This window comes from Echiichthys vipera (genome assembly GCF_963691815.1).
Source record: "Echiichthys vipera genome assembly, chromosome: 10".
NCBI lineage: Eukaryota > Metazoa > Chordata > Actinopteri > Perciformes > Trachinidae > Echiichthys > Echiichthys vipera.
In genome coordinates this window covers 25,575,609-25,594,369 of record NC_139835.1, presented here as the reverse complement: position 1 = coordinate 25,594,369, position 18,761 = coordinate 25,575,609, and the positions used below count along the sequence as shown (strand labels likewise).

At 44.9% G+C, this 18,761-nt stretch overlaps 1 protein-coding gene across 1 annotated transcript; it reads left to right on the top strand.

Annotated features, from left to right (window-relative positions):
* Positions 1–1,999: 1,999 nt before the first annotated feature.
* arhgef49 (Rho guanine nucleotide exchange factor 49) lies at positions 2,000–17,211 on the top strand (the record flags this gene model as incomplete). Its single annotated transcript, XM_083921076.1, has 7 exons — positions 2,000–2,298; positions 2,469–3,176; positions 10,082–10,274; positions 11,641–11,857; positions 13,575–14,164; positions 15,934–16,079; positions 16,377–17,211. The coding sequence occupies 7 exons, from the start codon at positions 2,000–2,002 to the stop codon at positions 17,209–17,211; spliced, it is 2,988 nt and encodes a 995-aa protein (XP_083777202.1).
* Between the last annotated feature and the right edge of the window lie 1,550 nt (positions 17,212–18,761).

Here is an 18,761-nt window from a genome sequence, read left to right as displayed (position 1 = left end):
AACTGCTGTCTGATTAGTCAGAAGGAAAGAGCAGAGCCGGCCGCCAGCGGACAGCCGAGCAGTTATCTTCATTAATGTCCCTCAGCTTACCGCTTTCTCTTAGCGTCACACTCATTTCCTCTCTCTTTCTCATCTGGGTCTCCTTTACAAACTCCCTTTTTCCTCCCTCCTGCACTGTCTGTCTCTCTGTATCCGTCTCTCAATCTCATGTTTTAATAGCCTGACAAGCAAGGCAATAATCCCTCTATTATTATTCTTGCTGCAGAGAAAGAAAAGAGAAAAAGCCTGAGGGGGTAGACAGGGGAGCCATTTATATAAAAATGAATGTGATTATTCTGGTGTATTCTGTGTCCAGAGCTGTGGTTATCCAATATTTCAGTGTGTGTGACCTCTCACAAATCTCTGTCACATGGCCGAAGCCGGTGCATAAAATCTAACCCGTGGTTTCAGTGATACAAGTGTAAGAGCTGAGCTGTATCAGTCTAACACAGACTGTCAAAGAGTCCACTCTGATAACAGAAGGGAGTGTGGTATTGTTGATATCACAATAATACGGTGGCCCTGAGGGTCAAAACACAAGAAAACTTCAGAAAACACAACATTTTCTACATTTCTAAAGCAAAATACCTCAATACCTCATGTGTTTTGACCCTCAGGGCCACCATACATAATAGCAATGATATTTTCGATGATGGTTATGATGTGAACTTTCATGTGAAGTCATTCAGTCAGTCATTAATTTGCATTTTGTAAAACAATAACATGATATGATCGTTTAATCACGATATCATTCCATCCAAAGTCATTTATTACTAATTTCCCAATTTAAGATAACAGAGTTATTTATATTTTATTTTAATTTCAGACTTTAGTTCAGTTTCATTGTCTTGACTTTCACATTCAGGATTAGTAGAATTAAGTACTTTCCAACCCAAGGTATAAACCTGAGTTGGGCATCCAAACGTTATTCAGAAAATAGAATCAGAACAAACCCAATTCAACCATCTTAGATCAAGTGTTTTTGAACTTATATTACACAGGTTAAGGTTCTGTAATCCATCACAGTGAACGTCAAACCATCAGTGCCACAAAATTAATAGTGACTACAATTAATGCAGACTTGATGTTCACTGGCTATGGATTTTACAGCTCAACACAAACAAGCCCAACAGCCGTCTATTAATTTCCATATTATACAGAAATTGATTTAAAATATTGGCTTGGACACTGGGGAAATACATAAAAAATGATTAGCTGTGAAGTGAAGTGATTTGTAGTAAATTGGCTTTAACCTGCAGACGTGACTACAGCTTGAAGAGTTTCTGTAGATACTGATTCTAACAGAACACGACAAGAACACAAGCACACTGTGAAAGGATGCAGTTCATGTAAACAACACGATGTCTGTGTATCTTATTGTTATACATTCTGTCTTCGTCTCTGCAGGCTGCAGATCTCCTTAGCTGCTGACAGTGTGTCTCAGAGCCACTCGCTCAGCCCACAGCCATGCCAGACGTAAGGCCACCACCTCCACAATGTGACTACCCCTCCAACTCCTCCGTCGCAGCGTCTGCTGGCTCTCCTGCTGGCTCCCCTGCTGGCTCTCCTTGCTGGCTTTCCTGCTGGTTTACCTCCCACCTCGATCTTTATCATAGACATGGAACCCTGCATCGCCAATCTCCCCCTGTCCCCCGATCCCTTGACCTCCTTCCCCCCGACATAGACCTGGTTGTGCCTCACTACCAGGGCCTCCATGGGCCTTCCTTCCCACTCATGGCCAGGTGTAATAGTAGCACCCTGCTTACGAACCTGGGGCTAAGGTACTGCTCCAGCAGGCAGGGCCCTGTAGGATTTGGTCTGAGTCAGGCGCCAGCCCCGGGCTCCTGTAACCACACCGGAAGCAACGGCAGCAGGCCTTACAGGAGTATGGAGAACCTGAACTGGAACACTGTGGCATGATCCTGGCCTGTGTGCATTCAGCGCTTCCCCCTACAGGAGCATGGACAATGACTTTATTCTACGCTACACCTCCACTAGCCACTGGTATGATGGGCCTCCAGATGGATCTATGGTGGGGGCCCATGGACTGGTACCCAACCAAGAGAGCTTGGCGTTTTACCCTCGACATGGGCTTCCCAGGAAAGACCTACCGCTTTTCCCTCAGTTGCTGTTTCCAGGTGGCGTTGACGAATGGGATGCGAGGAAGGGCCTGCGGGAAAAACTCCTTCTCCAGAGTGCAAGGTCATCACTCGAGCCTCTGAAGCCCTTCCCGATGCGGCCTCAGGTGACTCCCAAGCGGTGTGCACCCGTTGAATGGGAGGGTGCACAACACGTGAATTCAAACATGTGCTGGATCCAGGCCGCCGTTCACGATGCGCATCACCAGCCCGAGGAGATTAAGCAGGAGGTCCTCAGGCGCTTACAGCTCAGACGGCAGAACAGCAGCCCCCAATCTGGCTCTTTCATAGCAGCCCCAAAGTGGTTAAGACATCCTACACAACAGACAACATTGCAGGTGACAGGCGTCAATCAGATTCTACGTTGGAGCGCCGCAAACCTCCCGTGGGACGCCTACATATTCCTACATTTGAGGAGTTTAAGAGGATGAGGCAGAAAGAGGGAGAACAGAGCAAAGAATCCACAGCAGGTTCTGTGGTATCTGGACAATCAGAGGCTGACTTGCCAGAGGAAGCAGGAATATCCAACAGTAAGATACCTTCTTCTGATCGGACCATCCTTCAGTTGAGCTCTAATGGAGGAAACCTAGAGCAGCAGGGGTTGGTGGGAGAAATGAGTCAAGTGACCTCAGAGAGACCTCCCTGTAATTCTGTGATCAATAACAGCACTGCAGCTCCCATCTCCACCTACGTTACCCGTACATACTCTCCCATTCGCACAGGCCCATCTCCACGTTCACCCCTGCAGCTCCTGGCCAGCTCAGCCCAGGAGAAACCCCCCGCTGAAGGGGGATATGATTGGAGCAACAGGCGCAGGAGGAGCAGTCTGGAACCTACTGGGTCGGTTCCTTTCCCGCCCAGTAGGGAGAACTGGGGTCGGCCCTCCAGCTGCTGCCCAGCACTCCTACTGGAGGGGACGGACCTGTCCAGCTACGGAGCCAAGATCTATAAGATGAAGGATGGCCTCATCGGTTCTGCACTGGACCTCATCAAGAAGAGGTTAGTCTGGGGCTGTGGATGTGTTTGTCATTGTCAGATTTATTCAGATCCCTTACTACACGTAAAACTAAAAATACAGTAAATATAAAGTATGCTATCAGGTGTAAAAGCAATGACTATGCAAGAACGTTTTTGATGATCATATTTTTTATTTGAGTATGAAGAGTAAAGTCATTATATCATATTTATATCTTAGAAGTGTCATTCAATGAAACAACTTAAGTACTTTGACTTGATTCTAAACGTTAACATTTAGCGAACTAGATTATTGTATGCAGGACTTTCACAGTTGAGTACTTTTACACTGTAGTAATGCTGCTATTGCTCATACATAGAATCTGAATACTTCTCCCACCAAAGTGGAGTTGTAAAAGTCCTTTGTATGTGAGTCTACCTTTGAATCCAAATCAGCTGCAGGTAGACAATTAAGAAACAAAGGATCTATGATTTCTCTGTTTGTGCTGCAGGGTACTTCCAATGAGCATTTTACCAATAAGCATATTGCTTTCAAATCCAGTTAATCTCTTTAGTGGTGAAATTAGATCATGTAGTACACATCATCTGAGCCCTGTAGCAACATTCAACAGCAGAAGTGTGTGTGTGTGAGTGTGAGTGAGTGTGCATGCGTTTATCAGTTAAATGAATGTGAGCACACCTTCACGTGGGTGCTTTGCAGTGCCAGACTGTTGTATCGGTGTGTACGAGTCCATCTGTTCAATCCTGCGCGTGTTGTTGTGTTATCGATTTATCTCAGTTATTGTGATAACAGCTGTCCGAGCTAACAGGGTTGGCTCTGCAGACGAGACTGTGGGCGGGAGGCTGGCATGAAGCATGACAGACTGGAAGACTTGGACCGTTTCTACAGACTTGCTGTTTCCCTGTCTCTCCATCTCTCTCTCTCTCTCTCTCTCTCTCTCTCTCTCTCTCTCTCTCTCTCTCTCTCTCTCTCTCTCTCTCTCTCTCTCTCTCTCTCTCTGTCTCTCTCTCTCTCTCTCACTGTCAGCTGTTGGCAGAATAATTGAGGCTGTAGTTCATTCTGATCAAGGACAAACAAGAGGAGGGTGTGTTTTACAGCACTATGGTGCCATTAGGGTCCAGGCTTCCATGCAATGTAAATATTAGACCCTGAACACAGAGGAGCTACTTGATGAGGCTCCACCCCCCTGCAGGCTGTGATAGATGGGAGATATAGACAGTATCTTTCCCTGCCTGTCAGGGCTCTCCACTGACTGTCTCTCCTTTGTCTGCACTGCTGGAAGGGTTGATGGATGTCTGAAGCCCGACTCCATGAAAGCAGCAGAAATAACTGCTGTGTGTGGCTTTGTGTAGGTTCATGAAAGTGCGGAGCTGCAAGTAAAGGTTATTTTTATGATTTATGTATTTAGTCATATTGTGAGAAATGCGCAGTGTGAAGTCTTTAATTACTTGTTTTATGTGATTGACACTTCAACAAGAATAGGGTCTACAGCCATGCTAGCTGATCTCTGAGGCTGAACTTAGGCACAGTGGTGTTTTGAGCTGAATGCTAACATCAGCGTGCTAACATGCTATATGTGCGAGCGTACCTATGTTCCCTGGGTCCTATGTTCCCTGCTTTGTATGTGTCCCTTTTTTTGAAAGAAAAATCTGATGTTCCCCGCTTTTGACACAAAAAGGGTCCTGTGTCCCCGGGTCTGTAATTTTTTTCCACAAATAATCCAGAATTCCACAGAAAATAGGCTTATGTACCCTTAACCCTAACCCCTGACTCTAACCGCAACAAAATGGCGAATAAAATCACCAAAAGCATAGGCTTTTGCGACCTGGGAACATAGGACCCGGGGAACATAGGGATGACCCCCTATATGTACCCCATCTTAGTTTAGTGTTTTAGCATACTAACATTGCTAATTAGCACTAAAGTACAGCTGAGGCTAAAGGTAGGTCAGTTTTGCACGTATGTAGTCATAGTCATAAAGTATTGGCTACATTTAAATTTTGACTTGGTGATGGCACCTGAGGATCACCAAAGTAACTGCATTTCATCCTGTGGGACATATGAATGTCTGTACCAATTTCATGATCCATTCGGTAATTGTTGAAACACTTCACCAAAAAACACTGAACTGTGAACCTCATGGTAGTCCTAGTAAGTATAACATTTCATGGAAATGCATCCAATAGTTGTTTAGATATTTCAGTCTCGACCCAAATGACTCACATTGCAATGTAGGACCATGTCGCTGTGGGATGATAAAACCTTGAATTCTCACATTTAAGAGACTCAGACCTTAGAGTATTTTGCACTTGATCAATAAAGTAAATGATTAGTTGATCACCCAAACTGTTAAATCCTTTCAGCCCTCTCATAGAGGCCACTGACCGCCCCTGCAGCTCACATTCAACAGTGTTTATCCCAAGTGGATTAATCTTTTATGTTATGAAAGCACCCATAATGCAACACACCGTGCCCCCCCCCCCCTCTTCGATTTAAATTTGACTTGAGGCTCTGTGAATATTTTAATACTTTGAGGTTTATTAATTAAACATGACCGTATTCTTTGTGATGTTTGCACCCTTGGGTATTTGACTTCCACCAACAAGTGTCTTTGTTTAAGTGTATAATGCAGAGCCAAACTTGCACACAGAGCATAATACAGCTCTTGTTACTGTATATTATCACAGTAATATATTTATATTATTACACCTGGGAGGGTTTTTAGAGAAATCGAAGCAACCTCTTAAGTAATTGTGCACTGCAGTGAAGACACACCAGTTATGTATAGTGTGCGAAGGGGGTTTTCTCTTTATTTGTTTCTTTGAGATGCACACTCATAAATTGATATCATCAGAGTGATATGCATCAGTGAAAATGACAGCCGGGCTAATTTCAATGTCACAAAGTGCCGTGTTGAGCGGTGATCTATCACATACAGTGGTTTCCTGATAAATTAAGCTGCAGGTTATTACTCCCCATGCATCATCCGTGGTGTGACAGCTAATACCGTGAAGGAAAGGCCTTTAATGACAGATTGTCTGAGGGAACACCGATTGAAAGCTTCAGAGCTGCGTATTCAAAAGTGCATTAATTATATCTGCCTTTACGCCACACTGGCACCAGTGTAATTAGGACATTTGGACACCTTTCACCTGTGGCTCTACTGGCTTTGTTCATTACACGTGGAACGCAAACGTGTGCAGGCTCCCGGGGTTTGCCAGTGCCACGGAGCACCAGAGGGATGCTGAGACAAAAATGTAGTTTTATGCCGTGTCCAGAAAGAGCTCAGCGGTTTAACTGGTTTGGTAGGGACAGAGCTCAGATAAGACAGTTATGTAAGAACCATTTGTATAATGAGACATCACGTTAAGTCGCCACAGGGACATTTGAGGATACATAGTGAAGTGCATATCATAGCAGTGGTTAAAGCTTGTGCTGGAACAATGATTTGATTAGTGGATTTACAGTTATACGTTAATTAGGAAATAATTGAGCAAGCAGATATCCAAACACTCTCTGGTTCCTGCTTCTCAAGTGTCATTTGTAGATTTACTCTGTTTTACATCAGTGAAATTTGAATATCTATATCCAAACAAGCAATTTGAGGATGACACCTTGGCTTCCTGGTTATTTACTTACCCCTAATGTCCAACATTTCAAAGACTTCAACAATTTATAAATAAGGGGATTGGTCAATAAAGGGAATTATCTCTAGTTACAACCCTTTTTTAAAGCAAACAAGTAGTAAGAGTTTGATTAGTTTAAGAGATTGGGGTCAGACAAAGAAAATACAAACACACGCACACACAGCAGACACAGTAACAACAGCAGCTTAACTGATGATGACAAGTTTGTTTACTATGGACATGACAGGAAGTACGAGAGAAAGGAAGAAAGAGGAAATTACATGCAACATTACATTCAAGCTCAGGAGCTCATATTAGCAAATCTATATGTCTCATCTCATCTCATCTCATCTTCATCCGCTTATCCGGGTTCGGGTCGCGGGGGCAGCAGCTTTAGCAGGGGACCCAAACTTCCCTTTCCCGGGCCACATTAACCAGCTCTAACTGGGGGATCCCGAGGCGTTCCCAGGCCAGTGTGGAGATATAATCTCTCCACCTAGTCCTGGGTCTTCCCCGAGGCCTCCTCCCAGCTGGACGTGCCTGGAACACCTCCCTAGGGAGGCGCCCAGGGGGCATCCTTACTAGATGCCCGAACCACCTCAACTGGCTCCTTTCAACGCTAAGGAGCAGCGGCTCTACTCCGAGTTCCTCACGGATGGCTGAACTTCTCACCCTATCTCTAAGGGAGACTCCAGCCACCCTCCTGAGAAAACCCATTTCGGCCGCTTGTACTCGCGACCTCGTTCTTTCGGTCATGACCCAACTTTCATGACCATAGGTGAGGGTAGGAACACAGATTGACCGGTAGATCGAGAGCTTTGCCTTCCGGCTCAGCTCTCTTTTCGTCACAACGGTGCGGTAGAGCGACTGCAACACCGCCCCCGCTGCTCCGATTCTCCGGCCAAACTCACGCTCCATCGTCCCCTCACTCGTGAACATGATCCCGAGGTACTTGAACTCCTTCACTTGGGGTAAGGACTCATTCCCTCTATATGTATAGTTGCTTATTCCATCTTGTGAAGGGCTCGTTGCATGCGCAGTGTGGTCTCTAAAAAATACATGTCTCCTTAAAAAAACAATCCAATGCACATTGTAAGCTTTTGGAAAAACTAAAATGCCTTTATTTTACATGCCAATATGTATTTAAAACGACCATATATAATTAAAGTCACTATTGGATAAAGATCATGTAGCCTTGCCCCACCTGCTCCTGACACTTCCCATTCCCCCTCTCTTGTTACACACACAACTGTGAGGGGGGAAAAAAGTCAATATTTCAGGAATGTACAGCCTTTCTCTTATTCGGAGAGCCAGACATTGTTGAGGCTATTATGGAGTTTGACCCTTGGGCCTGTTAAACCCGCTGAGCCGATACAGAACCACAAACACATTTAATTTGAGTAAAACACATAATGATCTTCTAAAATTGCTGTAACAGGAGTTTTTTTTTTTTTCATTGTTGCAGACATATTATATTTCACACTCACCACTGTTACAAAAAAATCAATATACTGTTTATAGTTGGTGGGTCCTGTTGTTAATAATGTTTGGAAGCAGAAAAATGCGTTATTTTAAAGCTTGACTAATCAGTATGAGAGGAACCCGGAGGGATTTATTAGCTTTTTAGCCTCTTTTAGCTCATAGTTTTGGTTCGATGGAACATCTACTGTATTTGTCCCCCTCTGTTTTAAGATTTCAGTGTGATTTTCTCATAAAAATTCTCTGAACAGAATCTAACTTCTGTCCAGCTGCCAAAATACAGAGAGGATATGTTGATTAACATGTTGGTTCGTCCATCTATGTGCTCTAGCCTCTGATTGGTGGAGGTTCAAACCTGAAACAAAGACAGACCTACAATTACAGGAACTACTTAGGCTGTACAAAATACCGCAAACTCCCACGCACGTTATCCGGTAAACAGAATAATTCATGTAAAGTATGTTATTATTTATAGTATTCTCCTCAAAACTATATCAAACATCAATCCACATCGATACAATAATTATCTATCATAAAGTGTCCGGCCTCTTTTAACAAACATTTTATTTTTTATGTGGAAATTAATGAAGGAGAATGTTTGTTGTTTTTCACTAGACCACTATCAATCTGGAAATCCTGATAAACAATTCAGATTTTGCTTGTTAGTTTGTTTTGTTGCTCCGTACATGTCTCCCCCACATCTGAAATATTGGACTTACATCCATCACGACCCAAAATGATCATGTCGCTCTGTATCAGCTGGATGTTTCCACCGTGACGACTTTAAAAGGCGTTCTTATGTCAGAAGTGTGTGTTGTAGTGTTTGTCTTCCCCCTCAAGTGGCCAAAAAAATAATCAATGCAGCTTCAAGTAAAATGGTGAGAGTGGTCTCCCAACAACCTGCTTAGACTTTTTTTATATATATATATATATTTTGTGGCCTTTCTGTGCCATTGTTAGTGAATCAGTGTAAAGAGATTGGACAGGGCGTAGAGAGAGACAGGGAATGACTTGCAACAAATGCCCCCTTGCACATTTGCAGTTCACGGTCAGCTCTTTACACTCAGGGCTCACCACTTGTTCAGATCTCTTGTCTCTGCTGTGTTTCTTTATGTGCTCTTCCATATGCATCCTGCAAGTCCCTGCAGGCATGCGTTTGTGGGTTGTGCTCATGGGTGTGTGCATCTCAGTGTAGTGCAATTTCATGGATCCACAGTTATCAGACAAAGGAATGAAGGGCTAGTATTATGCCTCCATGTGTTAATGTGTGTGTGTGTGTGTCTTTGTGTGTTTGTGTGCAGGCAGTGTCCCTGTGGTCCAGGGGTTCAGGTGTTAATGTCCGCTTATGTGTCTAATTGCTGTCCCCCTGAGGAGGGGTTCAGGGTTGGGAGGGGGTGGAGGAGGAGAGGAGAGGCATTGATTTGAGTGTTTGGGGTTTATAAAGATGATGGAAGAGGACAAGGTTGGGTTGGTGAGGACAGAGGACGACACAGCAGGAAGCAGAGAGGAGAGGATGACAGGGATGCTGTAAGAAGATGAGAGCTCTGCCAGAATTACAATTTCAACCCTCCCCTCCTTCCTGCATTTCCTTTCACCCTCCTTTCACTTTTCCTCATTCCTCATTTACTTCTTCTCTCCCACATCCTGCTTCTATCCTCCTCCCCATTTCCCTTCTCCTCCATCCCTTCTTCCCATTCTTTCTCTCTCCCTCTCCTCTCCCTCTCTTCTTCCCCTTGTCCTTCCCTTTCTCTCCCCTCCCCTCCCCTCTCTCCATCCATCTCTCTCCCCCCCTCTGTACCGCCGTCTCCTCTTCTCTCCACCAGCTGCAGTGCAGAGATCTCAGCCGAGGCCCCCGTCAGGCTGTCAGGTGACCGGGACGGAGGCTGTGACATCACCGCCCCCTCGACCGATTGTCAGCCCTCCGCCGTTGCCATGGCAACGTCGGCAACGGCCTGCGGAGCCGAGGCTGGCGACCAGACGCCTGCAGTCGGAGGAAGAGAGGAAGCAGGAGAATGCGTAAGGATTCTTTTTCATTTACCTTTTTTATGTCTGAAATGTGTCGTCTGTGTGCGTCTCTGCTCGCCGCTCTTCACCGTCGCTTCGTAGTGTACAGAAACACATAAATCTATTGGTATTCAAGGATGACTGGGACAAGCAAGGGGACTGCGACACACATGCACATCACTCACACATACTGATGCAGAGGTATTTCTTGAGACAAGAACAAGCATGCAGCGCTCTGTCTTCCAGTAACAGCTCGACATCTGAGAATGCAGTAAAATGAGGATTAAGCCCCCTTCCAGCAGCTGACTGCTGGTACCTCAGCGCTTCATTCCTGCTCTCTGCACGGCTCCTCTCTGCTTGCTGGCAGCAGCTTGACACCAGCCTCAGCTGCAGCTAGCATTGTGTTCCTCTCTGCATCTGCAGAACAGAGGAGCCGGACTACCATGGAGTAACATCTTGCTCGCTTGCATCTCGCTACAAGGCTGTTGGTAGTTTAGAGAACAGATGTCGAGGTGCGTATGCTGCTTGCTTTTCTTGTGTTTTGGCTTTGAATCCACAGTGGAGCCTGCCTCTGCATTCCCAAAGCAAGGGCTGCAATTTGATAATTCAGCGGAACATGAATTATTCTCCTTCATTTTACCTGATTGCTGCAAGCCGTATACCATGTTGTTTTCTGGTAGAGAGCGATGAAAACCTACATGCGTCTGTTAGTCATGTGAAGCCGTTACTTATCAGAGAACTGTCAACATCTGGGGAGATAATCTTTCATATAAAGCCAATATGATCAAATGCTATAGATGTAGGTGATGCCACCGGGGTGAGGAATTGCATGTCATAGTGATGACCTTTGAACTTTCCACCTAAGGTCAATCCTCAGGGGCTTGATGGATCCTAAAAGGATTTTAAAAGCCACGTGAGGAGTGTTGGTCTGTGCAGAATGCTGCAGTATTTTGGGGAATTCCTCGCCTCACCTTAAAAAAAGCCAGGAGATGCTTAGAATCTGCGCTCAGGGGACGTCTCTCATCTTCAAGGCTGGATGGTTTCAAGTTGTGATAAGAGCCGCATCCTGCATGTGTGGCCGTGTTGTGTTTAGACTCCGTTACAAAACTTGGCAGACGATTAGTGCTGCATCTCAGTATGAAATCTGGATTCTTGTCAGTTCTACAGGCTGGGATCAGAGAGATAACCAAGATTTGTTATGTAATGATGTCATGACAGGGTGATGAAAAAACTCCTCACACATACGCGCACACGCAGAGCTGTGATTTCTCTCTTATCATCATTCTCACCTTATCTCCTCGGAGAGTTTTGCCCTTCTTCATCTGTTGCTATAGTAACGTGAGCCTTTGATTGACACACGTGTCCTTCCAACCGGCAGCACACCGGTCTGGGCTGCAGGCGCTCCAGCTCGGACGCAGCCTATGAGCTGGCTGAGACGGTGAGGGCGCATCGCGAGTGCCGTCTCCGGCCACACTACAGCGATCCCATGCCAGCCGACGCCTCCAAGCGAAAACAGCTGGAGATGAAGATCGCTGCGGCCGCACGACTCCATGGACACCGCCGAGACCGCGACAGAGACCGAGATCGAGACAGTGGTGAGTACATGACAAATGTGTGACAACTGTGTCACTTTGTGCTTGTCAGTGTTTGACCTCTTTTCTGTATGTAATCCCATTTATTTTGAATTAAAGTTAAGCAATTTTTGAGCAAATGATAAAAAACTAGAAAGTGCTCACTGAGCAAATCATCCCATGGACAAAAATCAAGGTCACATAATACCTTCAAATGCCTTGATTAGAAACAGAAAATCAAACCCATAGACAGTGATACTGATTGGCTGAAGGTTAAAAATACCTAAATCCTATCCAAGAATGAGGATAACTTGCAGAAGTCAGAGTCATTTTAACTGAGGTAAAACATATTAGTGAAATGCAATCAAATGTTGCAGAATCACTGGAAGTTGGTACGTGCATGTGTCAAAATGATGTTGGAGATACACAGGGCATTTTGAGTTTCATGTCAAGTGGGCACCTGAAAAAGAATGTGGAAACCACAAACACAAAGTTCTTTGACCCAGCCAAATGTTTTATGCACCAAATCTGGTTAAGATTAAGTTTTCAGGAGACAAAGTCACAGTTGTTATCTTCTTCTTTAAGCTAATGATAATTACTTGACCTAGCTTTTCACCAAACTTCACTAAAATCTGTTTTAAAGAGTACTCCAGTGATATAGTATTTCACTTCTGTAAAATTTACGGGGAGTTGAACAAAAGAGCAGTCAAAACTGAAGCAGCAGAGAGAAAGATTTTTCTCTTTTAGTTTTGTGTTTGTTTAGTGTATCCAAAAACTACGGATCCTACATTTCCCATAATGCAACTTCTTAGCATGTTTTTGTTAGATACGCCTCCTTACCCGGATATAACCCACATCTTTGAGTGCTTTTAAGTTGTGGTTGTTTTTTTTTAAAGATGCACAACTCCTCCTTCTCATTACATCTCCCTCACATCTTCAGGATAGGTGAAACACCCTAAATTGTGAGGGAACCTCCAACTAAGCCTGGCATTTTACAATCCAACCCATTTTTTAAAGACTAGGGCTGTTCAGAGCGGCATTGGTTTTGTTTCCGTAATGCACCTTAGTTCAACGCATGACTCTGAATATTTTGGTCTTTGCACCCAGTCCTGACCTCCCCCACCAAACACACAGAAACACACACACACACACACACCCACACACACACACACACACACCCACACACACACACACACACAGTTCCCCTGCCAATACTGTGCTCTTGGCTGTCAACAGAAGCTCTTTGACACTGGACACTGGTCACAGAATGTCAGTCAATATGGCATATGCTAAGCATGACCTCTTAAAATAAAATGGATATATGGACTAGAAATAGTGTTTTCCCTCAGTACCAAGAAAAAGAATCCTCATCCAGTTCTGTAAACACGTAGCCTACAGTCTCTCTGAACACACACACACACACACACGCACGCACACACACACACACACACACACACACACACACACACACACACACACAGTGATATCGACATGCATGTGGACAGAGGTTAAGTCCTTGACTGGAGGGTTAAGGATCTAATTATTGGAGAAAGATGATATCTATAACCATTTTTTTCTTATTTTGACGAGACCAGTAATGACCAGTTCAGATTAAATGGGTGTTCATTAGGGAGGCTATTAATGCTCGGTGTGTGCGTGTGTGTTAATAACAAAGACTGTACAAAGTAAATCCATAAACATCATGAGCACTAATGAACCATCTCCACCTCTCTCCCTCCAGCCCCAGCAGCAATTCGTGGTCGCTCAGAGCCCCCTGGTGAGGAGCGCCAGGCGGGTCTGGGTGTTACCCGGTCAGGGCAGCATCGCTGGAGCACCATCAGCAGCTTGAGCGTGGACAGCGGAGTGGTGGGCCTGAGTGATGAGCGGGAGGAGGAGGACAGCGAGCCTCGGCGTTACCGCAGAAACCGGGGAGCCGAAGTGGAACGGGTGGATAGCGGCATTGGCCCGGGTCTGTCCCGCACCTGGAAGAGACCGTCTGCCTCCCTCAGAGCTTGGGAGGCCCAGAGACCCTGTCCGGACTGTGGACTCAGGGACGGGGCCTCCAAAGAGCGAGGAGAGCGCATGTGTGAACGTTGCTCCAAGCTGCGCACCGAGCGCAAGGAAGCCATCCTGGAGTTTCTGAACACAGAGTCAAGCTACGGCGAGGACCTGCGGATCATCAAGGAGGAGTTTTACTGCCCTATGCAGAGCGCAGGGCTGCTGACAGCTGAGCAGCTCACTGTGGTGTTTAGTAACGTTCAGGAGCTGATAGACGTCAATGACCGCTTCACTGAACACCTGCAGGACAGCATCGACCAGGCCTTTGACCAGGTGACACTCACTCACTCACTCACTCACTCACTCACTCACTCACTCACTCACTCACTCACTCACTCACTCACTCACTCACTCACTCACACATAAAACAAATTAAAACACGATTGCTTTAATGTTTCAAGCATGTACTGGTGTTACATAAGTCACTTTCGGGGTCACCTTTATAAATGCATTAAGTTGGTTTCTTTGGAGTACAGTACACATTCATTCCTCTTCAACCGCTTGTCCCTGTCCCCGCCGATCCCAGCTGACATCGGGCGTGAGAGGGGTACACCCTGGACAGAACGCCAGTCTATCGCAGGGCACATAGAGACGAACAGAGACAGACAACCATTCACACCCTACGGGCAATTTTTAGAGTCGTTGATAGTTGAGAAATGGAGGTCATGTTTACTCCACCTGTGAAAAATAAGGACGATAGCGAAGAGAAAAAAAAACATGTAACTGTAAGGAAGACTGTAAGATGGGATATGAAGGGGAGACCCAACTTAAGTCAGAAACGGGAAAAGTAATTGAACTTCTTAGATCTTGTAAGGACCCAATAAAGACCCCTAGCAGTTGTCATGGAAAGGTCAGGGAAAAGTACATTGCAATAATATGCATGTTATGAAAGGATATGCAAGAACTTCAGCCCCTCTACATGAAAAGGGACGATTTAGTAACATTCTTGATATGTGGCTCAAAGGTTTGAGAGTTTCAACCATTTCCAATATAAATCAGCTTGTTTAAGATTTTTTTCTTGAGTCGAGACTCATTTTTTTATGAGACCAAAAGTTAATTCTTGACTTTGTAAACAAGAACTGATACTAAATGGACCTTGTGGTAAGATTGTTTGGTCCAATGCTGTTTCAAAGGTGCTCAATGAACTTTCAGTTTGAAAGCCAGCATTGACAAGAAGTCCTTAAAGTGCTCAGAAAAACATTATTCCATGAGAACTGGGCAAACTCCATCTGAAACGGGTATTTGAATCAACTTAAAGCTGTTACTAAATGGTCTTTGTCGTAGGATTGTTGTCAACTGTTCATTTTTCTTTATTCTAATACCGTCATTTGTTCCTCTTTCGTCAAGATACTGACACTAATTCCTAGGAAAGGTATATCTAATGGATCATTTCCAATCTGTTGGTAACTCTTTAACTAGCATGCCTGCTGCTTTACTGTCAGGGATGGGTATCTTTTAAAAGACTGAAGTGGTAAAGCTACACACACACACACACACACACACACACACACACACACACACACACACCAATCCAAATTATTATTACAGGAATGCATTCAGAAAAGGGTTCACAATTTAAAAAATATTCATTTAATAACTATACAAAACTGTATAATGAACTATTATTTGGGCTTAATTTCACCACACCAGACTATATGGGTTGTAGTGGGCCAATCACGCGTCATATATTAAACACAGTGATGCATGATTGTGACGCGTGACAGTGATTGGCTGTGAGGAAAACCATACCTTTTTTCTAGATCAGGGTACAAAAGAGATCATATGTAGGGATTGTTTGGCCGCCGAAGTTCTGACACTTCTTGGTACTGGGTTATACTGGCATTGACCTGCAGCCTGCTGTGCTGAGCTTGGTGTATCCTTGTTGGGAAATATATATGAGTGCTATTATAAGTCAGCATTCCCATAATAATGTTTGGTGACTTTTACTTTTCTAGCAGAACTTTTAGACACAATAATGGACAACAATGACTTGTTGAGACGTAAATAAGTTGACCACATTTTCCCATGTGCTTTGACCTCAGGGAGATGAAGATCTGCTCACAGTGTACATAGGAGAGATCTTTCTGGAGTTTGTCAACATGCTGCCCGCCTTCCAGACCTACTGCCTGCAGCAGCCCACCGCGGTCAACTTGGTCAACACGCTGGAGAAGGAAAAAGAGCTGCTCAGGTACACACTCAGAAGTAGAAGGATTCTTCTTCCTGTTAGTGTGTGCAATGAAAAGGTTACTCTGGGAGCTTTCTCTGGTTCCTGCCACAGCTCTGCTGTATAATTCTTAATGGAAAAGACAGCGAGTTATCACTTATTCAGAAGAAGTTCTATTTCGAGAGCAGAGCTGCAATGATTCATATTTTTAGACAGAACCACAGCTCACCCGTGAATCAGGCTCATGTGATTCCCATTAATCCACTTCTTTTCCCAGTATATCTCTCCCTTTTCAACTTTCTCTCATTCTGTCTTTTTCAGAATCTTCCTAGATGTTTCCCAGAATGACAACACAGCACTGCGTCGTATGAACTTGCGCTCCTTCCTCATGGCGCCCCTCCAGCGCGTGACCAAGTACCCACTTCTACTGAGCCGCATCATTAAGGTAACTACTGAGTGCCACCCCGACTATTCACGTCTCCGTGAGGCCAAGAGTCGGGTGGAATCCCATCTGGAGCACATCAACATGAAAACCAAGCAGGAGGGCAACGGCGTCACCTGGTCCCTCCGCTCGTTCCGCCGCGACAGCCGCAAAAACCGAGAGGTCATCAACATCGAGATGCGAGAGGTGTCCATGAAGACTGTGGGCTGGGCGAGAGAAAACACACGATTCGTCATGGAGGGACCCCTCCAGTTGTCCCAGCCAGCAGATGGTCAGTGGGTGAAGAAGGGCACCAAGGCCCTCAAGTTCCAAAATGTCCAGAGTCTGCTGATGGTGAGGATACAGCGGGCCGGTGACCCCCCATGTCAGGGTATCGACCTGGGGGCACGGGGAGATCAGGGAGAAGGTGGTGGTGACAGCATTCGAGACGGCGTGCTGGTTCTAATCAAGGACAAGAGCAGCGGGAAGTTCACTGTGCTGAGGGAGCCCATCCGTCTGGGAAACTGCGTGGTGTCGACGGATCCTGACTGCGAAGACACATTCGAGGTGCTCGATATTCGGCGGGAGTCTTTCGTTTTCCGCGCCTCGGACAAATCTCGCACCCAGCAGTGGTTCCATCAGATTAAGAGATACACTCGGGACTTGGGCACCTGGAGGAAAAGACGCAACGCTTTGCCCAACATCATGATCAACACAAGCCAGACCCGCTCCTGAGACTGACAATCCTTTCGCCTTTGTTACAATGTAAATAACCCGAGTCCTTCTACTGCAAAACTAAACTGATAGCAAGAAGCATTTCTGAGTGACGCCACTGTTAAAACATGTTAGATTTCAGTTTAAAAAAAGAAAAAATCTTTCTCAAAGTCTCGCAAGGGGAAGATCTAGCACTTTTTTTCTTACAGAGCTCCAAGTGCGCCATACTGATATGAAGTTACGTATGAAGATCGAAGTCGTCGAAAGAAAATGTCAGATTCTTGGACAACCAAAAAACTTGGGCTGTCCTCGTCAGCCTTGATTGTAAAGACTGTTTGCTCTCGGAGAAAGAGAGCCGTGTTTTCCGTGAATAAGGTGTGTCTGTTGGAAAGCATGACTGAACATGGCTGACTGCAAACAACTGAAATTGTAATGTATTTTTTTTATACAAGACAGCAGAGGTGGGGGATATTTGTTTTTTGGTATGTAAAAGGTGATGTGGTCGAGAGCTTTGTTCAGTGGTTTCTGTTTGCCGTCACTGCCCTCTCCTGTACGTTGGCGGTACGTTGACTTTCACTGCCAGAGATGCAGTTGAGCAGAGCCTCTCTAGCAGGCTGAGCAGACCTCCTGTATCACTGTGTTTCAACGAGAACTCACATAACAGCAATAATATCTGCCAGTTCCAAAATAAGTAGCTACTGTACATGCATTTCATTTCCCAAGATTTCCTACGGATAGTAAGGTGTTAGCGTTTCATGTGGCAGATGCAATTCAAGTCTCTTCCCTCCATCGTCCTGACACCAAGGACTTGGAGTGGAGATAATCTCAGTGCCATGAAAGCAGTTTGCGAGAAGTCTAGTCGGTCTCCTTTTAACCGTTTTCTGTTAACGTCATGTCACACAGGTAAAGTCAAACGCTACAGCTGATCCCACTGTGTAAGTCCAGTTTTTCAACCTTGTGTGTGGGTTGCACAGACCGGGTCCTGGTACAGAACAGATTTATTGACATTTGATCTATTTGTAGGGCAGCAACAAACAGTTATTTGCTTTATTAATTTATCTGATTTATCATTTGCTCTGTAAAATGTCAGAAAATATTGGAAAACTAACATTTACAATGCACAGACCCTCAGGAGTCTTGTCTTATTTGACAGTCTAAATCCCAAATTTATTTAATTTAAAATTATATAAAAAAAAGGGAAAAGATCGATTTGGGCGGTTTAATCCACAATTTGTCAACTAATTGACTTTCCCAGCACTGTACCTTTGTAATAAAGAACTGAAATAGGTTTGTTTCCTCCTCTCCCTGTAACCCTGAACCTATGAAGCAAATATGCCAGTTTTAAATTGCCTTGATAACATGAGACCCCTTCAGTTGCTGGCATTTTAGGCGTAAAGCTTGAAAAACCCTGTTTACTTGACTCAAAAAATGTCCCAAACATGTTGTCATGACACGGTTTCGACTGTGTTACGTGACCTAGCGATGAGCTGTTGTGCCTTGGTACTTGATTACTGTTATGCTAAAACATACTGAAATATTTGCAACCTGTCACAGTAGCATTTACCCCTGAC